General features: G+C 42.8%; 1 protein-coding gene across 1 annotated transcript; it reads right to left on the bottom strand.

The window, feature by feature from the left end:
• Window positions 1-386: 386 nt before the first annotated feature.
• On the bottom strand, window positions 387-18,724 carry pacs1a (phosphofurin acidic cluster sorting protein 1a). Its single transcript, XM_030782151.1, has 24 exons — window positions 18,573-18,724; window positions 15,917-16,004; window positions 15,725-15,814; window positions 14,977-15,102; window positions 14,630-14,774; window positions 14,322-14,413; window positions 13,940-14,017; window positions 13,246-13,305; window positions 12,751-12,911; window positions 12,318-12,411; window positions 9,325-9,411; window positions 9,092-9,207; window positions 8,388-8,520; window positions 7,672-7,776; window positions 4,947-5,053; window positions 4,426-4,580; window positions 4,043-4,153; window positions 3,200-3,302; window positions 2,767-2,809; window positions 2,624-2,666; window positions 2,358-2,499; window positions 1,914-2,152; window positions 1,104-1,223; window positions 387-505 (listed from the first exon to the last, which is right to left on the bottom strand). Exons 1-24 carry the CDS (start codon window positions 18,722-18,724, stop codon window positions 387-389), a joined length of 2,709 nt encoding a protein of 902 aa, XP_030638011.1.
• Window positions 18,725-19,566: the final 842 nt, after the last annotated feature.

Below are 19,566 nucleotides of genomic sequence, written 5' to 3'. Positions count from 1 at the left end.
TACAATATTTTGGATGTTATTGCAAGATTACTGCACAGGCAATACCGAACCACAAATACGATATTTATTCCATCCAATTTAAAGATCATGTCGGTGACTTGAGAAATGAGCTCATTTAACGTACGAGTCACCACATAGAACGCCTGATATTTGGTCCAAGTTGACGAATATTTCGCTCACTGAGGATCCACCGTTATGGTGCTCTAAACAGTGTTGAGATTAGCCAATCACAACACAAAACAGGGAATTCCATCACCTTGGTGAAAGCATCCTGCTTCCCTGCTGAGCCTTTTATATCAGCGGCCCACTTCAGTCATAGGCCTCCAGAGGACCACTCTGATCGGCTGGCACAAGCTCTCCAGTAGTACAGGTGCCCAGGGGGGACACTATGACGATGGCTTGCTGTAGCCAAACAGTCCCACAGGGAAATACTTCACATGAGTGGGCCACTGGGCTGCCAGCTGGAAAAACTTGACGTCATTCCACTCCATTCCATCAACAGACACTGAAAAACAAGCCAAACACAGCCCAGTCAGTGCAGCCTGCAGATTGCACAGCATGGTGTGCACAGCACTTTCCAGTCACAATGAGTGGTACCACAAGTTCTCTTGTTCTCTTGGAGAGCCACACATATACTGGATCTAAAACCCTTGGGGACCTTAAACCCTGTCAGGGCTTTGATGAGCTGAATCTAGCGTGATTGGGTAGATTTGAGGCCTTTCAAGGGAAATATTCCCCATTCTTGATGTGTTATGTTACACACAGTAACACAAGACTGCCCCTTTTACCATATCTTATTGTATTATTTAATTTTATTCTTATACAGTTGACAAACAACAGTCCTTTGCCACAGATAAGCGCATGTCCTGAAAGCGAAAGAAACATTCATAGATGTTGATAAGTAAATACACTGATTAATCTGAGCAAAAATATTCTCATTCAGAAAATATTTAGGAAAATTAGTAATGGTTTCCAAACCACTCACAAAATTAAAACTTTATCTTCAACACCTCAAAATATGCCTATTATGGATGACTCAAACAACATTTTGTGTTGTTCATCCAACAACACCCCTCCCTGAATGCTGGGGTGCTTGGCAATACCTCTAAGGCTGGTTTGTTGCTGTTTGGAAGAGCAGATGAGTCTAGTGATACCCTCAATGACCTGGCTCTTAGACTCAGTATCTCTCTCCCGTGGTTTCTTCCCCAAGAACAGATTGGGAACTAGAAAAAACACACACAGTCATCCATTATTACAAACACAATATGTGGTAGTTCTAATTTATCAAAAAAGAAAACTATTCTCAAATTAAAATAGTTCTCCAATTTCAACAGGCTATTTGATTATAATGTTTTTTTTTTAAGATACTGTTAGTAAGCAATTTGTTTGAAGCATACCTGAGGTAAACAGATATTATTATAAGTTGATTAACTATTGTGAACAGATATACTAAAACAAGTGGAGTTGTATTGGAGCAACACTATGGTGCCAGAGAGCGGCTCCACCTTTGATCAATTTAAGCCAATCAGGGATATCCCCACAACTGGATCAAGGCCCTCCCATCAGGGACCTACATAAGCTGCAGGATGGGCCAGCACTTGGCTGGTGCAAGGAAAGATTCAAGGCTTCTCTTTGAAAGAACCCATTAGCTTAATTTCTTTGCTCCTGACTGAGGAAACCCTTGGTTAAATCTGCTCACTTCCACCCACCAAACCCTTACGCCGGTCTCTCATGTATACAACAGTTACGATGCTGTAAAAATGCATCCCACCCAAAAACAAAAATAAAATAAATTCCATGTTCACAGACTAAACTTGTTCTGCAAAGAGCCCCTGATTACATTCCCGCGACAACATGAACAAATAACACTATCAGAGAGAAACGCATGTTGACCGGCACAGTGTACGTCTCACCTTTCTTGTTCTTCTCTTTGGTGACCACGGTCATGGCCATTGTGTTGGCGTTGGACTGAGCGTCTCCTGAGGCGGATGACGGGAGCCTGCTGACCTGTAGGGAGCGGAAGGCACTCTTAAGGGTGTTCTTACTCCCCGTGTCCCTCCTCTCACCCTCCTTCCGACGCTCCGCTCCTGAAGCCACCCAGTAGTCCACCTGCAGCCCGATGGCATCGACACCGTGAGACATAATTGGACTCCTGACCAAGAGAGAGGGGGAAAAAAAAAACGCAAACCAAAACACACATCTAAGTGAGGTCATATATTACAAAAGTCGAGTGTTAACCGATGCATTATAACCAGGATTGTACATTTCGAATGTATACAAGCAGTAACAAACCCTGTTCAAATAACTTATGGGCAGAAATTATTGTGCTAGTTCACCATGACTGACATCATGCTTACCCCAGGACAGCCAATCCACTACCCAAGGAAGGCGAAGGGGGCGGGGTGATGTCTTTCATCATGCCAGTGGGAGATCCATGAGAGGGTGGAGATGTAGAGGGAACTGCCAGACTGACAGATACACTTTCCTCACATTCTCCAACTTTTAGAGAGAGGAAGAGAGAGAACAATACATTAGGTAATCGCATCCTCACAGCTCTCTAAATCAGCAACATGAAAAGTTTCGGGTATTCCAAACACAAACCTTTTCCAGAAAAGCAACGCACCTGTTATGGCTGGACTGGGCTCGATTAGTCCTACTTTAACCATCTATTTCAGAGGCAAAGGAGGGGGGAGTCAGTGATGTGACCTTTTCATAGTGACAAATGACCAGACCAAAATCAAAACGATACAACTTTAATTTACTTACGCCAACAAAAGGAACAAAGTTCTGACACGAATCTTCATCATGTCTGGAGAAAAACAGAGAACAAAACAGTCTGAAGCAGACATACAGACCTCTAAAAGAATTAGTCGTTTTAGTAATGAATTAGATACGACCCAATTTCAAATGAGTCCATTCTGCAATCTCTATATACGAGCACTTTCTCTAAGCCACTCTACCTGCATGCTCAATTTCATCTGCACCCCACCCCTGATTCAAGATATCAGACACGTGATTCCTTTTAACGAGATGAGCTGCTGAAGATGATATAAATTAACTACATGGAATTAGTTTGGGCTTTTTTTAAGAACTCTGAAATCAATAAGCCATAATCATAAAACCATGACAAACTACGACCTTGGTTACACCCACACAAACATTCAATACAGATACAACTAGGCAACAGTGATCTACTCACGTCTTGTTCTTGCAGGTAAGCATCGCCTCGGCGATGGGCAGCTGGTGAGTGACTACAGCGCCGCATATGTACTGACTGATGCGACCAGTCACATCCACAAACTCTGTGTTCACAGGGGCTAGACAAAGATCAGATAAATGTTAAACCAGTGTTGCATTGTGGTAATTATGTGGAAGCGGATTTTAGTGTTGCAAAGTGAAAAGCTGTGTGTAGATTTCAGACTGAACTAAAAATGGCATTAATAAGGCCACTTCCTCATTATAATATACACCCATGAGACTGCACAGAAACATAAAATACACACCACAATTCTCCATTCTACAAAGAAAGAGTGGGCAGTATTTTAATTAAATTACTTAAAAATAGGCATTTTAATAGCTTCCAAGTATTTTTTATTCATCTATACTTGATCAGACTGAGAAAAATAGGATGTAATTCATAACAAAATATGCAGAATTATTTTTGCATATGAAATAATCAAATATGAATATGAAATATGAATATATTATTTCATATTTTACAGAAACCTCAAGAGAGACTGAAATTCCAACCTCAGAATCCCTCTTCAGCTAAAGAGCTTTTGCCTTATAGCCCTGACTGTCCCTCTTTACCCTGTGTGCCTGCATACCTGTCACTCCAACAATCCCTCTACCCGCCCTCCGGCCTGTCTGCCTGTCACCCCACCATGAGAATTCCTCCTCGTCGCTGTCACCTTATGAGCATGCTCACTGAGGGTCTCTACTCTGTTATTCTCTGAAGCTGTTTTGTGACGTCGTGTAGGGCAAAAAGTGTGACCTAAATGAAACTGAAATGAACTGAAATCCAACAGTAGCCGGTGTTTACCAGTCTGAGGTGGCTCTGGGCGACTGAAAAGCTCTCTCCACGCACTGTCTTGGAAGGCAGAGCTGTAGCGGTTGTCCAGGGAAGCAAGATGCCTCGCCAAGGGGTGAGACCCTGGAAAAATCCATCACTTCAAACTTGCTCTTGCAACTAAACATGAAGGACTATGGCCTGCGAAATGTACTGACTCACACTGATAACATTAATTACATTCAAACAGCATCAGTTCCGAGCCGGCACCCGATACAGAAAAACACATGATAATGATGATCAATTACTCTCAAATGCTTTTTGAGTGAACATTCCAGAAGCTTCTTTGTCTGTGACTGTTTTTATCAAGGGTTACATCCAAACACAAAACATATATCCAAAGCTTTTCTGCTTACCCAGAGGCACCACCAGGAACCTCATGTGGCTCAACCAATCAGATGTTTTGTTGGCCAACTGGGAGACATAAAAGCGTAAGATAGCACCCAGGTAGCTCTGTCCTCCGACGGCCACCACTTTTACTGGTTTGGGCATAGTGGCATTACAGTTACAGCTGCACACCAGGGAGAGAGATAGAGAGAATGGAAAGGTAAGAGAGAGAGAGCCAGATAATGGGAGTGAGAGAGAGAGATGAGCAAGCATGAGATGACAACAGCAGCTGTTATAGGGATGATACACATTGTGAAGGCTGGTGGTTTCATGGAGAGTTAGGAGATTATCTCTTGTCAGTATGACTGTCTCTAAACTCAACATCACATGCACAGATGTACGTATACAGAAATAATAAAACTACTGTAGGAAAATCACTGTGAAATGTTACTCAGTTTGGGAGTTAATGTGTGCATCTTACAACACTACAATGCCGGCATCTACGGTTTTCTGGAGCATGTAATCCAAGTTTGGGTTTTACAACACTCACAATTTCTGGATGCGAGTGAGCAGGGCAGACAGCACGGCCTGGATCTCTGCAGAACAGCATGTACACACCACTGGCTGTTTCTGGGTCTGCAACTGCTCTGCCACATACTGCACACACACACACACACACACGCACGCACAGGCACATACAGGCACGCATGCAAACGCGCACACACACACACATACACAGTCAGTTCATAATACTTGCAGAGCAACACAAGCCCTGTCATTATAATGGACTTAAAAATCAATATTCTTTATAATGTAAGAGGTAGTCAGGATCCATATAATATAGTGGGTGTAGATAGTACAGCAAAAGTGGAATCTGCCAAGCATTATGGACTGCACTATTAGAACCCCATAATACAGTCAACGTTCGTATAAGTGGCTTTGGAGGTATATAGGAGCCAGCTAGATGAAATTTGACAATGTTTATATACTCTGAGGAACAGAAAATAAAGTTTGCTAACTATGGCTATATGTCTGATAAGTTAACCGTTTACTGACATGGAAACATGACATGCAGTTCTCACATTTTTTGGACTATGTTTTGCCATCCAGGTAGCATGTAAATATATAAAACAGTAATGACATTTACCACGGAATGTTAAACATTGATAGTGCAAGTAAAAGTTTGTTGTTACATAATGGATATGTATCTTTACCACACCAAAGTTAAAATTTAAAAGTTAAGTAAAATTTTAAAAACACTGCAAAAACCTGAGGGGGATGCTGAGGAGAAAAACTATGTCATACATATCAGGCATCTGTAAAATGATCATGGGGCCAGGATGCAACAGTTTTTGGGGAAAAGATGGCTGATGATGAAGTTCAAAAGGTGGACAGAAGTAAACTATCAAACCATGTAACTTTTTAAGCAAACTCAACAGCAAATTAAACATAACTGGATACATGTAGTTGAAATGAAAGTTAGCTTTTACTTGACAGAACGGGTTATACTAGAACTATCTACCAATACAGAATCATTAATGGTTTGTATTCATTTGAATGTAGTGCTAGTAAACGGCTAAATGTGAGAGAAACTGTAGTCCTGCTCCTCGTCCTGGTTTTTTCACATTAAGCCATGTTCCATTTCTCATGTCCCTACAGCCTTGCATTCAGAGGTTATGGCCACACCTAAAATGGAGTGCCCTGTGAAAATAATTTACCTTATTAATGGTTTGCCCTGTGTTTACAGCATCAAGATACAAAGAGGAAATCAAAATAGGAAACTCAGAGGAAGAGGAACTTGCTTCCTGAATTGAAGTCAAAATTTGACTCTGTTCACTTTGATGGAAAGTCAGAGCACGTGCAGACAGTTACCAAGCAAGTCACAATATGTTATGACCCCGAGTCATAAGAGGGTATTGTTTTGTGTGCTACTGTTTTTCTCCCCCTGTCTGTGTGTGGTGCTGTTTCCTCCCCTGTCTGGTGTGTTGTCCCCGTATGTCTCTCTCTCTGTCTCTTTAATGTGTTGATTTGCAGGTGGCGGTCGGGGATTGGCCCACAGCCTGACGGCGCCGTTTTTTTTCGTTGTGCTTTTCGCTAACTCATTGTGTGTGTTTTTCGGAGAAATATTCGTTGTATACATTGTAAATCTTTATTTGTGTGTTTGCAGTTTTCGTTGTGTTAGGCTCTGGTAGATGTTCATTGTATATATTGTAAATAATATTAGTATGAACAGTCCAGGTAGTTGTAGGGGGTGTGAAGCCATTTTTGTTCGCTCTTCTTTTCTCCTGTTTTTTCGTTAGGGAGGTAGGGAAGAATTTTGTATTTTCTTTTTCTTTTATTTTTGGGAAGTAGTTTATTTAGTTTGGAAATTATAGATTGTTTTGGTTGTTGTTTTGGCCCCGCTCACCCTCGACGCTCTTCACTACCACCTTTGTAAATAAATCACTTTTTGGACTTTATTCGCTGGTACGGGTCATCACTGGGAATTGGGTAAAGGGGAGTCACTTTTGTTATGCTCGGTAACCCCTAGGCTGGGCATAACAAAATAAGTTACAGTAAGTGATGTGATAACTGACTGTATAGTCTAGCAGCACTGGTTACCATCAAACACACTGTGATCTTTTTTCTTTTGTGTCTCCAGTCCCTTTATGCACTTTGTATGGAATTGTTACACAATAAAGTTTTAGATTTGTATTAAAATATACTTACAGCTGTCTGTGTATTTATGTTGCTCTTACCAATACATGGCATAAATACTATCCATGACTACATTTGGTAAAATCCATATGGTCACAGTAATACAGTTTTCTAACATCAGCTCATAGTGTCACAGCAGCACAAAGATTTCTAAGGAGAAATAAATGGAACAATGATGCAAACAAAAGGGATTTCAGATTTGTGATGGTGAGTTTTCACTTTGAGACAGCTGACGCAATGTTTTGAGGCAGTTCTAGGACATTTCTGAAAAAAAAAGTGAGTCTGCAGTATGTGTTGTAATTCTGGGTTGTACCACACCAGTCTGCGGTACAATCTGGGGGCGGGGGGAAAACGCCTTCTACACCCACTATATGTTTTAGAAATTCAGTTTAACCGGTCAGCGAACATTTAATCCTTTCATTATGCTTTCAAAATACAAATTTCCTCAGTGCTACACAGAGAGAGAATTTGCAGCGGTTTTGCACCCATAGAGTTAGAAGGAGTACCAGGCATAGGGTAGCCAGAGGATGAGAGTGAGAGAATAAAGAAAGACAACAGAATGAGAGACATATCCATACCTGGCCCTGCCAGTCGGTGCCATTTACCAGTATAAGGCTCTCAGGTAAACTGGTGTCTGATACAAGAATCTGGTTCAGCTGGTCATAAACAATCTTCCTCGGCATCTACAAATAGGAAATGACATTAGAGGGAGTATGATTGAGATTAGCCACATCAGGGGTCAGAGTTCACCATATAAGAGATCAGAGGTCAGAATCTCAGCTGACATTTAGTCATCTGTTGGTGGCCTTCAGAAAGTTGAAACAGTGCTGGATAGTGTATGATCACGGTCACGGGCCAGCCCCTTGTGAAGACATAAAATGTGATCTTAAAGAGTTTGGGGAGAAGCGAGTTTCATTCCATCAGCTGTGCTGGATCATTCCAGATCATTCCAAAACACACATTACACCCACGAGTCGCACACAAGTGTTCACATTCAAAACTGAAGGGCAGAGACATACACTTTACAGAGATCCACTTCCACAAAAAAATTTAGAGTACATTTGAAAAGACTGACTGTTCATGCTTTCATTGAATGTTAACACCTGTCAGCTATACAACGTGGGCAAGAGAAAACATTTCATGTCAACAACAACAGCTATGGTACCAAACGAGATGATAACCCCTATGTAAGCTCCAGAAGCTCCACAGCAGGTTTTGCTGGTTCTGTCTGTCTGTGTGTGTGTGTGTGTGTGTGTGTGTGTTTGTGTGTGTGCATGTGTTTGTGTGAGGTTACCTGTGGGGTAAGGCTGAGCTCAGGTGATCTCTCACTGTCTGTGCTGTTAGTGCGTTCACTAAGGGGTTTAGAGAGCTGTCTCTCTTTCATGGGTGTCCCTCGTTTCAGTTTGGGAGTGTGTCCCCCATCCAGTCTAGAGAACACATACAAACATTCACACATGAGTACCTTGACAGATGATTATGGAGGGTGTTATCAGGTGTTGTGGGTACACATGATAACAAGTACACACTGTGGGTATTCATCTCATAGTTTTACCACAACATGGGCAAATTCAGTGAACTCCAGGCCCCACCCCCTCTATCTGGACACTGGCACTGTGAAACAGCTCCACAGAAATGTTGGTTTTTCACTGATTCTCATGTAGCTGTCTGTCAACGTATTTGAATAATCCAGGTGGAACTGTGTTTTTGCTAAATAATCCAGGTGGATCTGTGTTTTCGCAGACGTAAACGACATGCCTCCTAGTTCAGTTCAATCAATTCAACCTCCTAACAAGACATTCGTTGTTTTTCATAAAAATCCACACACAGTGTTCAACTTATCAAATCATGGCTTCTGCTTCAAATGATCTCTGCAGATAATTTGGCTTTGTGAATCACACTGCACAGTATAATTTGCACAGTATGTTAAAAAAAAGGGATATGACAGTATTGGATAACTCCATTGAGATCTAAAACATATGAATGTGAGAATCTCCAGACCTTGGTGAAGACATGGTCTGGCTGTCCCTTCTGCCGCTCTTCTGTGGAGTCCTAGGTCTTTCTGCCACAGACAACGTGATACTAGGAGTCCCATCATTCAAAACCTCCAACTCATCCTACAACAGCAACAACTCATCAGACAATGAGACAAGAGAGAAAGAGAGAGAATGAGAGAGAGAGAGAGAGAGAGAGAGAGAGAGAGAGAGAGAGAGAGTGTTTTCTGAAAGTCTCACAAGAGTGTCTGTCTCTGAAAAACCATCGTCCAGGTGTGCACTGCTGGAGCGCTGGATCTTGTTGGCTGTTGACGGCTGCTCTCCCTGCTGGAGAGAGATAAAGAGGAAAAGATGAGCAGTGAAAGAAGCAGACTGTGAGAAATAAAAAAAACATGGACCGCACAGATCAATCATATTGTCATGACAGCCCATGCGTATAGGACAGATATCAGATGGTAAACAGTCTGCAAAGTGAATATAAGCAAATTTGAATTTCTAGTGACAGAAAATAGCCATGTGTATAGGTGCTTGGTGGTAAATTTGTTTTATTTTGTTTGTTTGTTTGTTTGTTTGTTTGTTTGTTGTGTTTGGGAAGAGCGGTGACACGACATAACGACGTGCATGAGAGCGGAGGGGCATGGGGTTGGGTTTTCTCCAGCAGAGAGTGAGACAATTCAATTATCACAGAGGGCTCAAGTTAACAAAGGCTTTGTAAGACCGTCTGAAAATCCTCTAGCAGTGTGATTGTAAAGGAGTCGGAGAGAAATCAGACTTTTGATGCCGAATCTAAATTTGTGAGTCAAGGATAAAGGGTTGCACATCCTGAACCTGTGTAGGAGTCTGAAAGGCACTGCTTCTAGTGCTTCATTTATTTTTGAGGAAATGAAGTCTGCACGTAATACTAAACGAGTATCCGGTTTTGTCCGACGCTGTCTCAGAGGGTCTGTGAAGAGGAGTGATATTTTGATATTAGTTATGTGTAGGCAGCCTGATTAAATCTGAATAATTCATAGAATGAACTGCTGCTGCTGGTGCAGATTTTGATACTGTAGCATCTGATACATGCGAGGTGAAGGAGCAACCTTCATCAGTGTTTTGCAAAATTTGTAAGTTGTGGTGACGCAAGGACAGAGGAGTTTTCTTTGGGTCTAGACCAGGCAACCACTCAGGCCCGTGAGGATTCTGCTTGCTTTTTTCTTAGACCGGGAGCCTACGTGTTTGACTCTTTGAGAAGAACGACTCGCTAAACTCAAGTCGCGCAGCAGGGCTGAAAGGCACCCTCAGTGCGTGTGGGGTGAGGCATGACTGTCAGGCCAGGAGAGGACGGAAACAGGGATGGTGTAACTGTGAGGAAATCTGACGAAGCGTTGCATCTATCTTTTGCATCTTTGATAGACACAGAGAGATGATAAGCTCCTAGAACTGCTGAGGGGATGAAGATAAACACTGGGCATTGAGGGCTAAGACACCCACAGGCAGTCTAGCGCCATACAAGGAAGAAAAAGGTGGCTTCAGGCACTGAGGGCAAGATGCCAGCACCGAGACCTGGGTCAGCAGCAGAAAGAATGGATGGCACGCTGTGTTTTAATGGCTGGAAAACTGAGGCAGGACAACAAAACGTTGCTACATCCGTTCTTTTCAATAAACATGTTGGCTGTACCCTATCCATTTGTTAAACCTGGCTAAGAGTAAAACTTTGACCTCCAGCAGAACGTCTTGAAGGGGAGAGCGTATTGCAGAGGAAGCAGCAGACACAGAGTACTGAGGACATGTAACACAGGGGAACAAGGGAGAAACATGACAGTTGCCAAACCAGACAAAAGCGGAGGAGGAGGAGGGGGAGGAGGGGAAGGAGGGGAAGGAGAAGGAGACGGAGAAGGAGGTTGGCTTGAAGTCTCAGGTTTAGATACAAGGGCAGGAGCAAGTAGATGGTAGGAATTAGCATGAGGGGAATCTGCATAGAATCACAGAATAGCATGCTTTGCTTGCCAAAGAAAAGTGATTATCCCCTCTGCTGGAACACGCTATAGCTTAATCACACACCATGGGGCTAAAGGAACAACACACACAACAGGAGCAACTGCCAAAGAGAAGGCATAGTGGGAGGTAAATGAACAAGTTGAAGGACAAATAGATGGATGGATGGATGGATGGATGGATGGATGGATGGATGAATAGATGAGGCTGAGGCTTGCCGTTGTGTTTTGGGGCTTCAGAGAGAGGAGGCACCACGCAGGAGTTGTGCTGACAGGATGATGTAGCAGGAGCGGACTGCATTTGTATGTGAGAGGAATGACAACGGGGAGAGACAGTGGAGGTCTCTATTGGTGACACTGTCACCGATAAGCTCTGCAGCTGACTCCTGCTGCCAGTTTGATTACACAAGAAGATTACAGATGTCAAAGGCATAGTAATGAGAGGTAAATGTTTGGTTCAGAGGATGAGGTTAACGTTGTGTGATTGGTCACCCCAGGTCACTGGTTACTCATGTTGAAAGGTTCTCATTTGTATTTCTATGCTTTTCCATTCCACAGTCTTAGAGTTTATGATCTTCAAATCCAAGAGGCAGAAATGGGGGGATATAATAGAAATATGCACACAATGAAGCATGAAACAGCTTAATTACAGTCCTCGGTAGTGAGGGGGCATTGTTCCCTGTTCACAGTGTCAACTGAAATGGAATCACAGCGGGAGGCTGGTACCAGTTGGGAGTGTGAACATGTGTGGACAAGGCCCAGCCAATGAGAATGGCATCAAGAACATCAGTCACCACGACCAGCACCAAGATCTCCCTCAACATGCCAGGTCGAGCAAATGAATGTTCAGCAAGAAGCGCTGGTGAAAAGATCAGGATTGCTGGAGGAGTAATGGCTCGAGGGTATGCATCATTAGTTTACTCAGGGAAATAACTTTGCTGAAGGAGCAGAAGTGTACAGGGATCTATGCGGCTGCTTCATATCAGAGACTGCTCTGTTTGAGAACTCTGATCTCAGAATCATTATAAATGATTCATTCACTTACTAATGTACTCTGCAAATACCTTTGTGTATCCTGTCGGTTGGTTAGCACATAATTCTGAATTGTCTAAAATATCACACCTTCCCTTATATGACATGCCTCAAACCGAATAAAAATGTCTGTTATAGTCCGACAGAACACGTACAGAAAGAGAATGAAAGAGATTAGTCTAAACGTTTTGATCGCTTTGCAATGTGCCATCAGCTCTCACTCACAGGAGACAAAGTATCTCTGCCGATGCTGGATCTGCCAATCATGCTGCCGAACTCTGTCTGAGAGCTTGACTGAGACATGCCTTCGAAGTACGGCCTGGACAGACGGACACACACGCATGCACGCACACATGCACGCACACATTGTGGGAGAGACAGAAGAGAGTGATCGAGTAAATGCAGAGTGGTGAGCCTGACTGCCTCTGTGCATAATTTTGCATTTGAAAAACCTAATCTCTAACTATGCATTTACAACTAAGTAAAATATGGAGTCTCTCTGTATGTGTGCATTTGTGTGTTTGTGTTCATGTGTTCACTTGTGTGTGTGTGTGTTTATAATAACCTGAGTTTGGGAGGATGCTGTGTGTGTGTGTGTGTGTGTGTGTGTGTGTGTGTGTGTGTGTGTGTGTGTGTGTGTGTGTGTGTTTATAATAACCTGAGTTTGGGTTTGGGCGTGCTGAGGATGCTGTCTGTCTCTTCCATCTCTGGTCCACTGTCACTGGGGTTATAGATCTCCAGGCTGTCATACAGCTCATCCAGGTCCTCCTCCACATCTCGGATGTGCTCCTGAGACACATGGTCCAACCCGAAACCCACCTGGAGTCAGTCAGTAAGCCATCACATTCATACATCAATAATGTCCTTACAAACCAGAGGAACACAAAAGAATAAAGCCAGACCACAGGAGACATGCATCCTGATAACAAATGATGTCATAAATACATTTCAACTTTGGTAAAGTATAATTCAGTGGTCCTTAGTGTAAACAAAATCAGGTACTCTTCCTGAGGGTGGAAAGGACGAAGAGAAAAAGGGAGACAGAGAAAAGAAACAGAGAGAAAAAACAAACAAGGAGAGAGAGAGAGAGAGAGAGAGAGCGAGAGAGAGAGAGAGACAGAGAGAGAGAGAGAGAGAGAGAGACATCATTTACCTCATCTGAAACCTTGAACCTCTTCAACAAGGCTACAAACTTCTGCTTGATGTTTGGCTGCTGGATGTAAAAACACAAATGGATTAGAAAGGAGAGTCAGTGCAAACAAGATCAAATACCACCAATTATCCCTGTGAGCAGACTGGCACACAGTGAGCCCAAAAATAGCAGCTACACAGACATCACAAGCAAAACGCACAGCATGCTGACACCAGAACTAACAGACCAACACTGAACAACAAAATAGCAAACTGCTGAACGAAAGCAGAGAAGAGGAAAAAAACACACACACACACACTCACACCCACAAATGTGCAATACACACAAGCACAATACACACAAACACAAACACACACCCACCAGAACAGATAACAGCACATTCAGCAGATGATCCATGTATGTACAGAACACCGAAATGAGATTCTGGCATCTAGTTAATCTTTCTTTGAATAGTTTCAAAGGTAGTCCACATCTTAGGCTCGAAAGGCCCTGAGCTAGATTGAATTTTCATGCGTCTGATGTGGTTTAATGCCTTTTGGAAAGGACATGCTTTTAAGAGGGAAAGCAAGAGCTTTCCTTCATGTTTTAATGTAGTTTCAGGGCAACAGTCCTCTGAGCTTACACAACACTAATATGCTACATGAAGCCTACTGTGTGTGTGTGTGTGTGTCACGCATGTGTAACAGACATTAGCTCGGGTGATGGACGCTGTGGAGGTGAGTTTGCGACGAGGCTTCTTCTTCCTCACATCATCTTCGTCATCATACATGTACTGCCAGGGGAAAAAGTAAAAAAAAAAAAAAAGAGTTTCACGACATGATTCATGCAGACTCTTCCTCTTTGTTGTCCTTTTTGTCCTTGGTTACTTCTCTCTCAAATGCACTCACTTCTCTCTCTCAAACACACTCACTCATCATTCGTCAACTCTGTCACACTCCACTATTTATGTCTGATATCTTCTTTTCTCATCACATCCTCATTAATCATCTCTCTCTCTCTCTCTCTCTCTCTGCCTCTGAGTCTGTCTCTGCGTCTGGTCTGTGTCAGTTTCTGTGTCCGTCTCTGTCTCTCCTCACCTGGCACTGAAGTGGGTCATCGCTGCCATCCTGCTCGGATGAATAACTCTCCTCTTCCTCTTCAGAGTAATTATCAATGTCTGGTGAACGATCTGTCAGGAGGGTAGAAGGAAACATGGAGGGTGGATATGGTTGAAGTGAGGACAAAACAAGAAAAGAGGGGCATAGAAATTAAGGGAAGTGAAGATGCAAAGTGAGAAATACTAGGAGAGACAAGAATGACCACTCTTCACTATTCGGAATGCTTGTCCACTAACTGGTTTGATAGCTACATGTCATAGTCCAATGAAAACAGTCTGTTCTCTAACCAGACAGTTTGGCTTTAGGTCCTTCTGGGTCAATAGGCTGGCTGGACAGGGAGTAAACCCTTATCTCAGCCACTGGTACTGCCGCATCCTTCACTGTGGTGTGTAGCCCCAAAACCTGAGCACCCTCTGTGGGATGTTGCATCACCTTTTGGATGAACAAAGAAACAGATGAGAAGAGTGATGAAGAGTGAGGAAATACATTGGAAGATGAAACAGAGAGGGACAAAGATAAAAAAAAAAAAAAGAAGAATAGGTTGAGAGTATATTCATTCATTCATTCATTCATTCATAAAGAACATAAATATGATCTGGGGTCACTATTAGACAACCTGTTAAAGAGTTATTACCTCAGCCATGTTGATAAGCCCAAGAGCTAAAGTCTTGTAGCCCAGGAAGGTGCGGTTCTTGTACCTCTTGCGTCGTTGGAGCATGATCTGAAGCCTGTTAGCGTCTCTCTTCAGAAAATGGGGATACTGTTGGAGGAAAAAAGAAAGAGTCAGGCGGGCTCGACGTCACATTCTGACCTGTGACCAAAATAATCTAAAACAATTTTCCATTATGTAGAACGAAAAGACAACAGGGCCCTAGATGATGAGGCCAGTCAAAGAAATGTCTCATAGCACAGGGGTGTGTCCTATACCTGGTGTTAACTGTTTGAGTCCCAGCTGTGACATGCTTGCTGACTGTGGATGGCAGTCTAAGGGAATGACTGGGTGGATGTGCTAACCAAGCTCATTCTCTCACTGGTGACCTACTCATTGGTGGTCAGTGAAAGCAAAGTGCCCTGGTTACAGTGTGTATGTTTGCAAATGGCATGTCACTTGGGGAGGCCACACAGCCTTCACATCAGGAAGAGATACAGTAGATGACTCCATCCTAGTATGTGCTTGCCTCATTTATCTCAACTGAGAAGGGAGTTGTGTAAGTGGGTGACTCACCAGAGTTCAGGAGTATTTGGGCAATCCAGATTAGAAAGACAATATTGATTTTTTTTTTTACATGGATAAGGTGAATGTAAAGTTATGGGAGACTCAGTAACCATAATCTCATAATTTCTGAAGAGTCATCTGCCATTATATAATAATGACAACCCACCTGTAGGGAGAAAGTTAACTGAAGATCTGTCTCGGTGTTCCCAGCCGAGGACAACATGATTTCATTAGAACGTAAAATGCGCTTTGATCCCTAAGATGACCAAAAAAAAAAAACAAAACAGCATGACTTGAACAGCTTTCAAGACTTAGTAACTTGATGCTAGAAGAACACCGTGAGGGATCTACAATTTACCTGAAGTTTGACAGCGATAACCACAGAAGTGAGATCCCTGTCGAACTCTTTTAACATAACCAGTTTCTTCAGGGTGAGACTAAAAAGCCTGGGGAGAGAGGGAGAGACATGCTCTAAAAAACGTCGACATCCTTGTCTGTGTCACAATAACCTGAATGGCAAGCATATCAACGAGGATCTATTTTGCTAAATCAAAAGTCAGGACAGTTTCATATTCTCACTTCCAAAAGCGTACCGGCATGACCTCTAAACCTTGAAAAGAAAAATCACAAAAATGCTAGAAATATCAGCGTGTTTATATAGTTCAGCATGTGTTTTTTTTTACTTGTGTCCGGTACCTTTTATGTTACAACTTGAATTACAACCAAATCCTCAATCCGGTTCTTAATTGTGAAAAACCTGAAAATTCTGAAGGCGGCAAGGGAGCAAAGATATCAAAAACAGACACAAAAGCAAGCAAAGTATGGAGTATAAGAGGCTTTGCGGTCAAGGGCATCACATCAGCAATACAGGCCTCTGTGGATAAATCTCAAAGCCCTGTTGGATCAGGCTGTTCTGACAAGCGTCTCTGAAGTGCACAGTGTTTGTCAGAAGACGGGCCTTTGACAAATTGTGTAAATGTTTTATAGCGTCAGAGGAAAAGAGGATGTGTGGATCCATTCCAACATCATTTCCTAAGTAACAGACATAGCAGGAACAAGACCACAGTAAAACGTCCATTCTCACAATAAGGATTCAAGTTTCTCCCTCGTGCCAAAGACAACCGAGGTGCAAGTATTTGACCTCAGAGACCACCTTACACAGCTGGTTGGAGTCAGATGGGATTATATCATGTCCCAGCCCAAGTGGCATCATCATAAATTCCAAACTGAGATAGACAGTACAGACACTGGCTTTTTTTTAAGCAATTCTGGCTAGAAAATCCCATCAAAGTGAGTCACAGTTGAGCTCTCTGTTTGACTGAAGTCTAATTCACTTATGTGTTGCTTTCCATTAGGCTGTGACTCTCCACTTGAACATCGTGCTTGTGCAGACTGGAAAATGCTTGGTAATGGTCCTCCGTAAGTGGTCTGGGTAATTTTTAAATTTTCTCCCAAAAAGCAAAGGTAAAGTTCAGTTCTCCTCTCTCCTCCTCTTTTACAGAGGAATAGCCTGAAAGCTAATGCAAAAGGTCACAAGATCCCCAAGGCTTGCTCTTCTAAATATGATTTTTTTTTCCTCGGTGGCTGCTGAACAATACACTTCCTGAACAGAACATCAGTAAGAGATGACATCACCTTTGTGTTTTCCAGAAACAAAACCATACCTTGTCAACTGGCCATTAGTAGACATTGTTTTCAATGTAAACATGCATATGTACCCTTAACTGAGGTCATAACTTTCCTTTTCAGCATTATCACACTATTCTCAGAATTACCGAGAAGGCCTAGACAGACGACATCATCAGCATAAAGCAAACAGCTGGAGCTGCTGCACTCTTTCAAAGAGCGAGCTGCATCTTCCTTTCTACGCCTCCCTCCTCTCCTTTTTTTCTCCCTGTAGCCTGCAAACCCTCACAATTTGCTTTTTCAGTGTGTAATGTGTGCCCCCCTCCCTTTTTTTCATAAGCCCACAGCAGCCAACAGACTCTCCTGTTTGCATATACTAACTGACATGGAGTCGGAAAGATCCGCTTCAACACTGGGGCACGACAGTCAAAACAGTGCTCTCAACAACATGCATCAAAAACACTACCTGTGGCATAAGTTCGATAGAGTTTACACTAATCCGTGTAACGAATAAAGAACCATGTTAATATCAATACCTAATGTTAACATCCAACATGCAGTTCGAAATATCTGCCACAACATTGAAGAACGACAGTCAAAACAGTGCATTCAACCGCACCTATCAAAATCTCTACCTGTGGCAAAGGATGGGTAGACTTTACACTGACCTGCTATGACACACAAAGAACGCTAATATCATTATTTAATCTTAACATTTTATAGCATAAAAAGTCATTTGTTATGAGTGTAGGCAACGCTATATCGGGAGCATGTGATTTGCAGGAACAGACAGCGAAAGATGATCTCATGAAGTTTGGTTCTAACTGACATAGGCTACAGCTGGCATTGTGGCCAGAATTTACTGTCTCTGGCCCTAAATTTAGAATGTTTTTCCCCTTGTCCAAACGTTTACAGTGGAAGTCAGGTGAACTAGTCTATTTCCTCAAGTCTGTTAGGTATTAGTTTTGTGCATCACCTGTTCCAAAATCATTAGGCTGCAGGAAAAGCGGCATCACAACGTATTTTGACTTAAAACAAGTTATTGTTACACCGAGATGAGACAGTGTCCAGTCCATAGGAGTGAAATGGTAAATAATGGTTTCCCTTTAGGCTGAACTGCCTAATAGTCTACTTTCAACAGTAGATTGCAAACACCGGAGATAAGAAGCGCGCTTGTCTCTAACACCCAACAGTCTCATACAGCCCTGTTATTCGTAGGCTACAGGGTTTTCTGCTGGAATACTGACTTAGAAGCAAACGACGGCTCAACGTGATGAGGATTAGCTGGAGTAAAGCTACGTTGGTTGCATTTTTGAGCTGAGTTTCTCAAGATCTAAATTGAAACAATGCGTTTAATTCACTTAGCAAATTAGGACTGATGGACATACCTGGGCACACAACTTGGAGAGGAGCGGTCTATTTCCCACGTCGCAAAGAGGTTCATCTGAACCGGGCGACTCGAAGAAATCGTGACCGACTTTAAGGGTTGGAGGTGCGGGGAAGGAGCGCCCGTCCGCTGGAGTCCTCCTCGTTCCGACATATTTAGGGTTTCTGACACAAGGTGTAACGAGCGATCTTCCTTGATGTTAACTCTTAGTTGCTGCTTTTAAACGATTAGGTTACATAGTCATAATATCCTTGGTCATACATTTTATTTTTTCTCCGGCGCTGCTGTTTCTTATCAGTGCATAATCATCTAGTGAGCGCGCATAACCCCTCCACTTGGACCCCTTCTCACTATTTGTTAAGTTTTATATTTAACACTGCAGGAGGCGGAATTTTTTCCTTTTGAAGAGTGCCCTTATGCCAAAAGAACAGCGACGCCTCTTGTTGAAGACGCATGCCTTGTGAACGCCTCCCTCACATGACTGTAAAGCAGAGGGGAAACGCAGGTGTGTGTGTGTGTGTGTGTGTGAGAGAGAGAGAGAGAGAGAGAGAGAGAGAGTCAGCGCATAGTTGCGCTTGTGTGTCCCTTGAGTACGCTTCTTGGATCACAAATCAGCTGAAAGCACTTTAAAAGCGAAATATTCAAATTTACACTACAGTTCTATGCCGGTACCAATTTTGCTTATATGTGACCTCAGCCCATCAAATAACCTGAAGAATGTCTTCACTGCGTCATGTTTTCCCGCATTTAACGTTTACAGACACACACAGCGAGGGGTTTATTCCTCTCAGTTCATCTCTAACGAGGAGGCAGTCATAGTATTCATATACTGATGGCGCGCCCTCCTCTCTCTCTCTCTCTCTCTCTCTCTCTCTCTGCCCACTCACATCCATAATGTTAGTGCCAGCTACTAAAATACAGCCACCCACATTGCCACGGTTTATCTCATGCTTAGGCTACAGACTGATCCCTGAGAAAAAAACGGTAGAAATAAC

This window comes from Chanos chanos, chromosome 8 (genome assembly GCF_902362185.1).
Source record: "Chanos chanos chromosome 8, fChaCha1.1, whole genome shotgun sequence".
Taxonomy (NCBI): Eukaryota; Metazoa; Chordata; class Actinopteri; order Gonorynchiformes; family Chanidae; genus Chanos; species Chanos chanos.
This window is presented reverse-complemented; position numbering and strand designations above follow the sequence as displayed.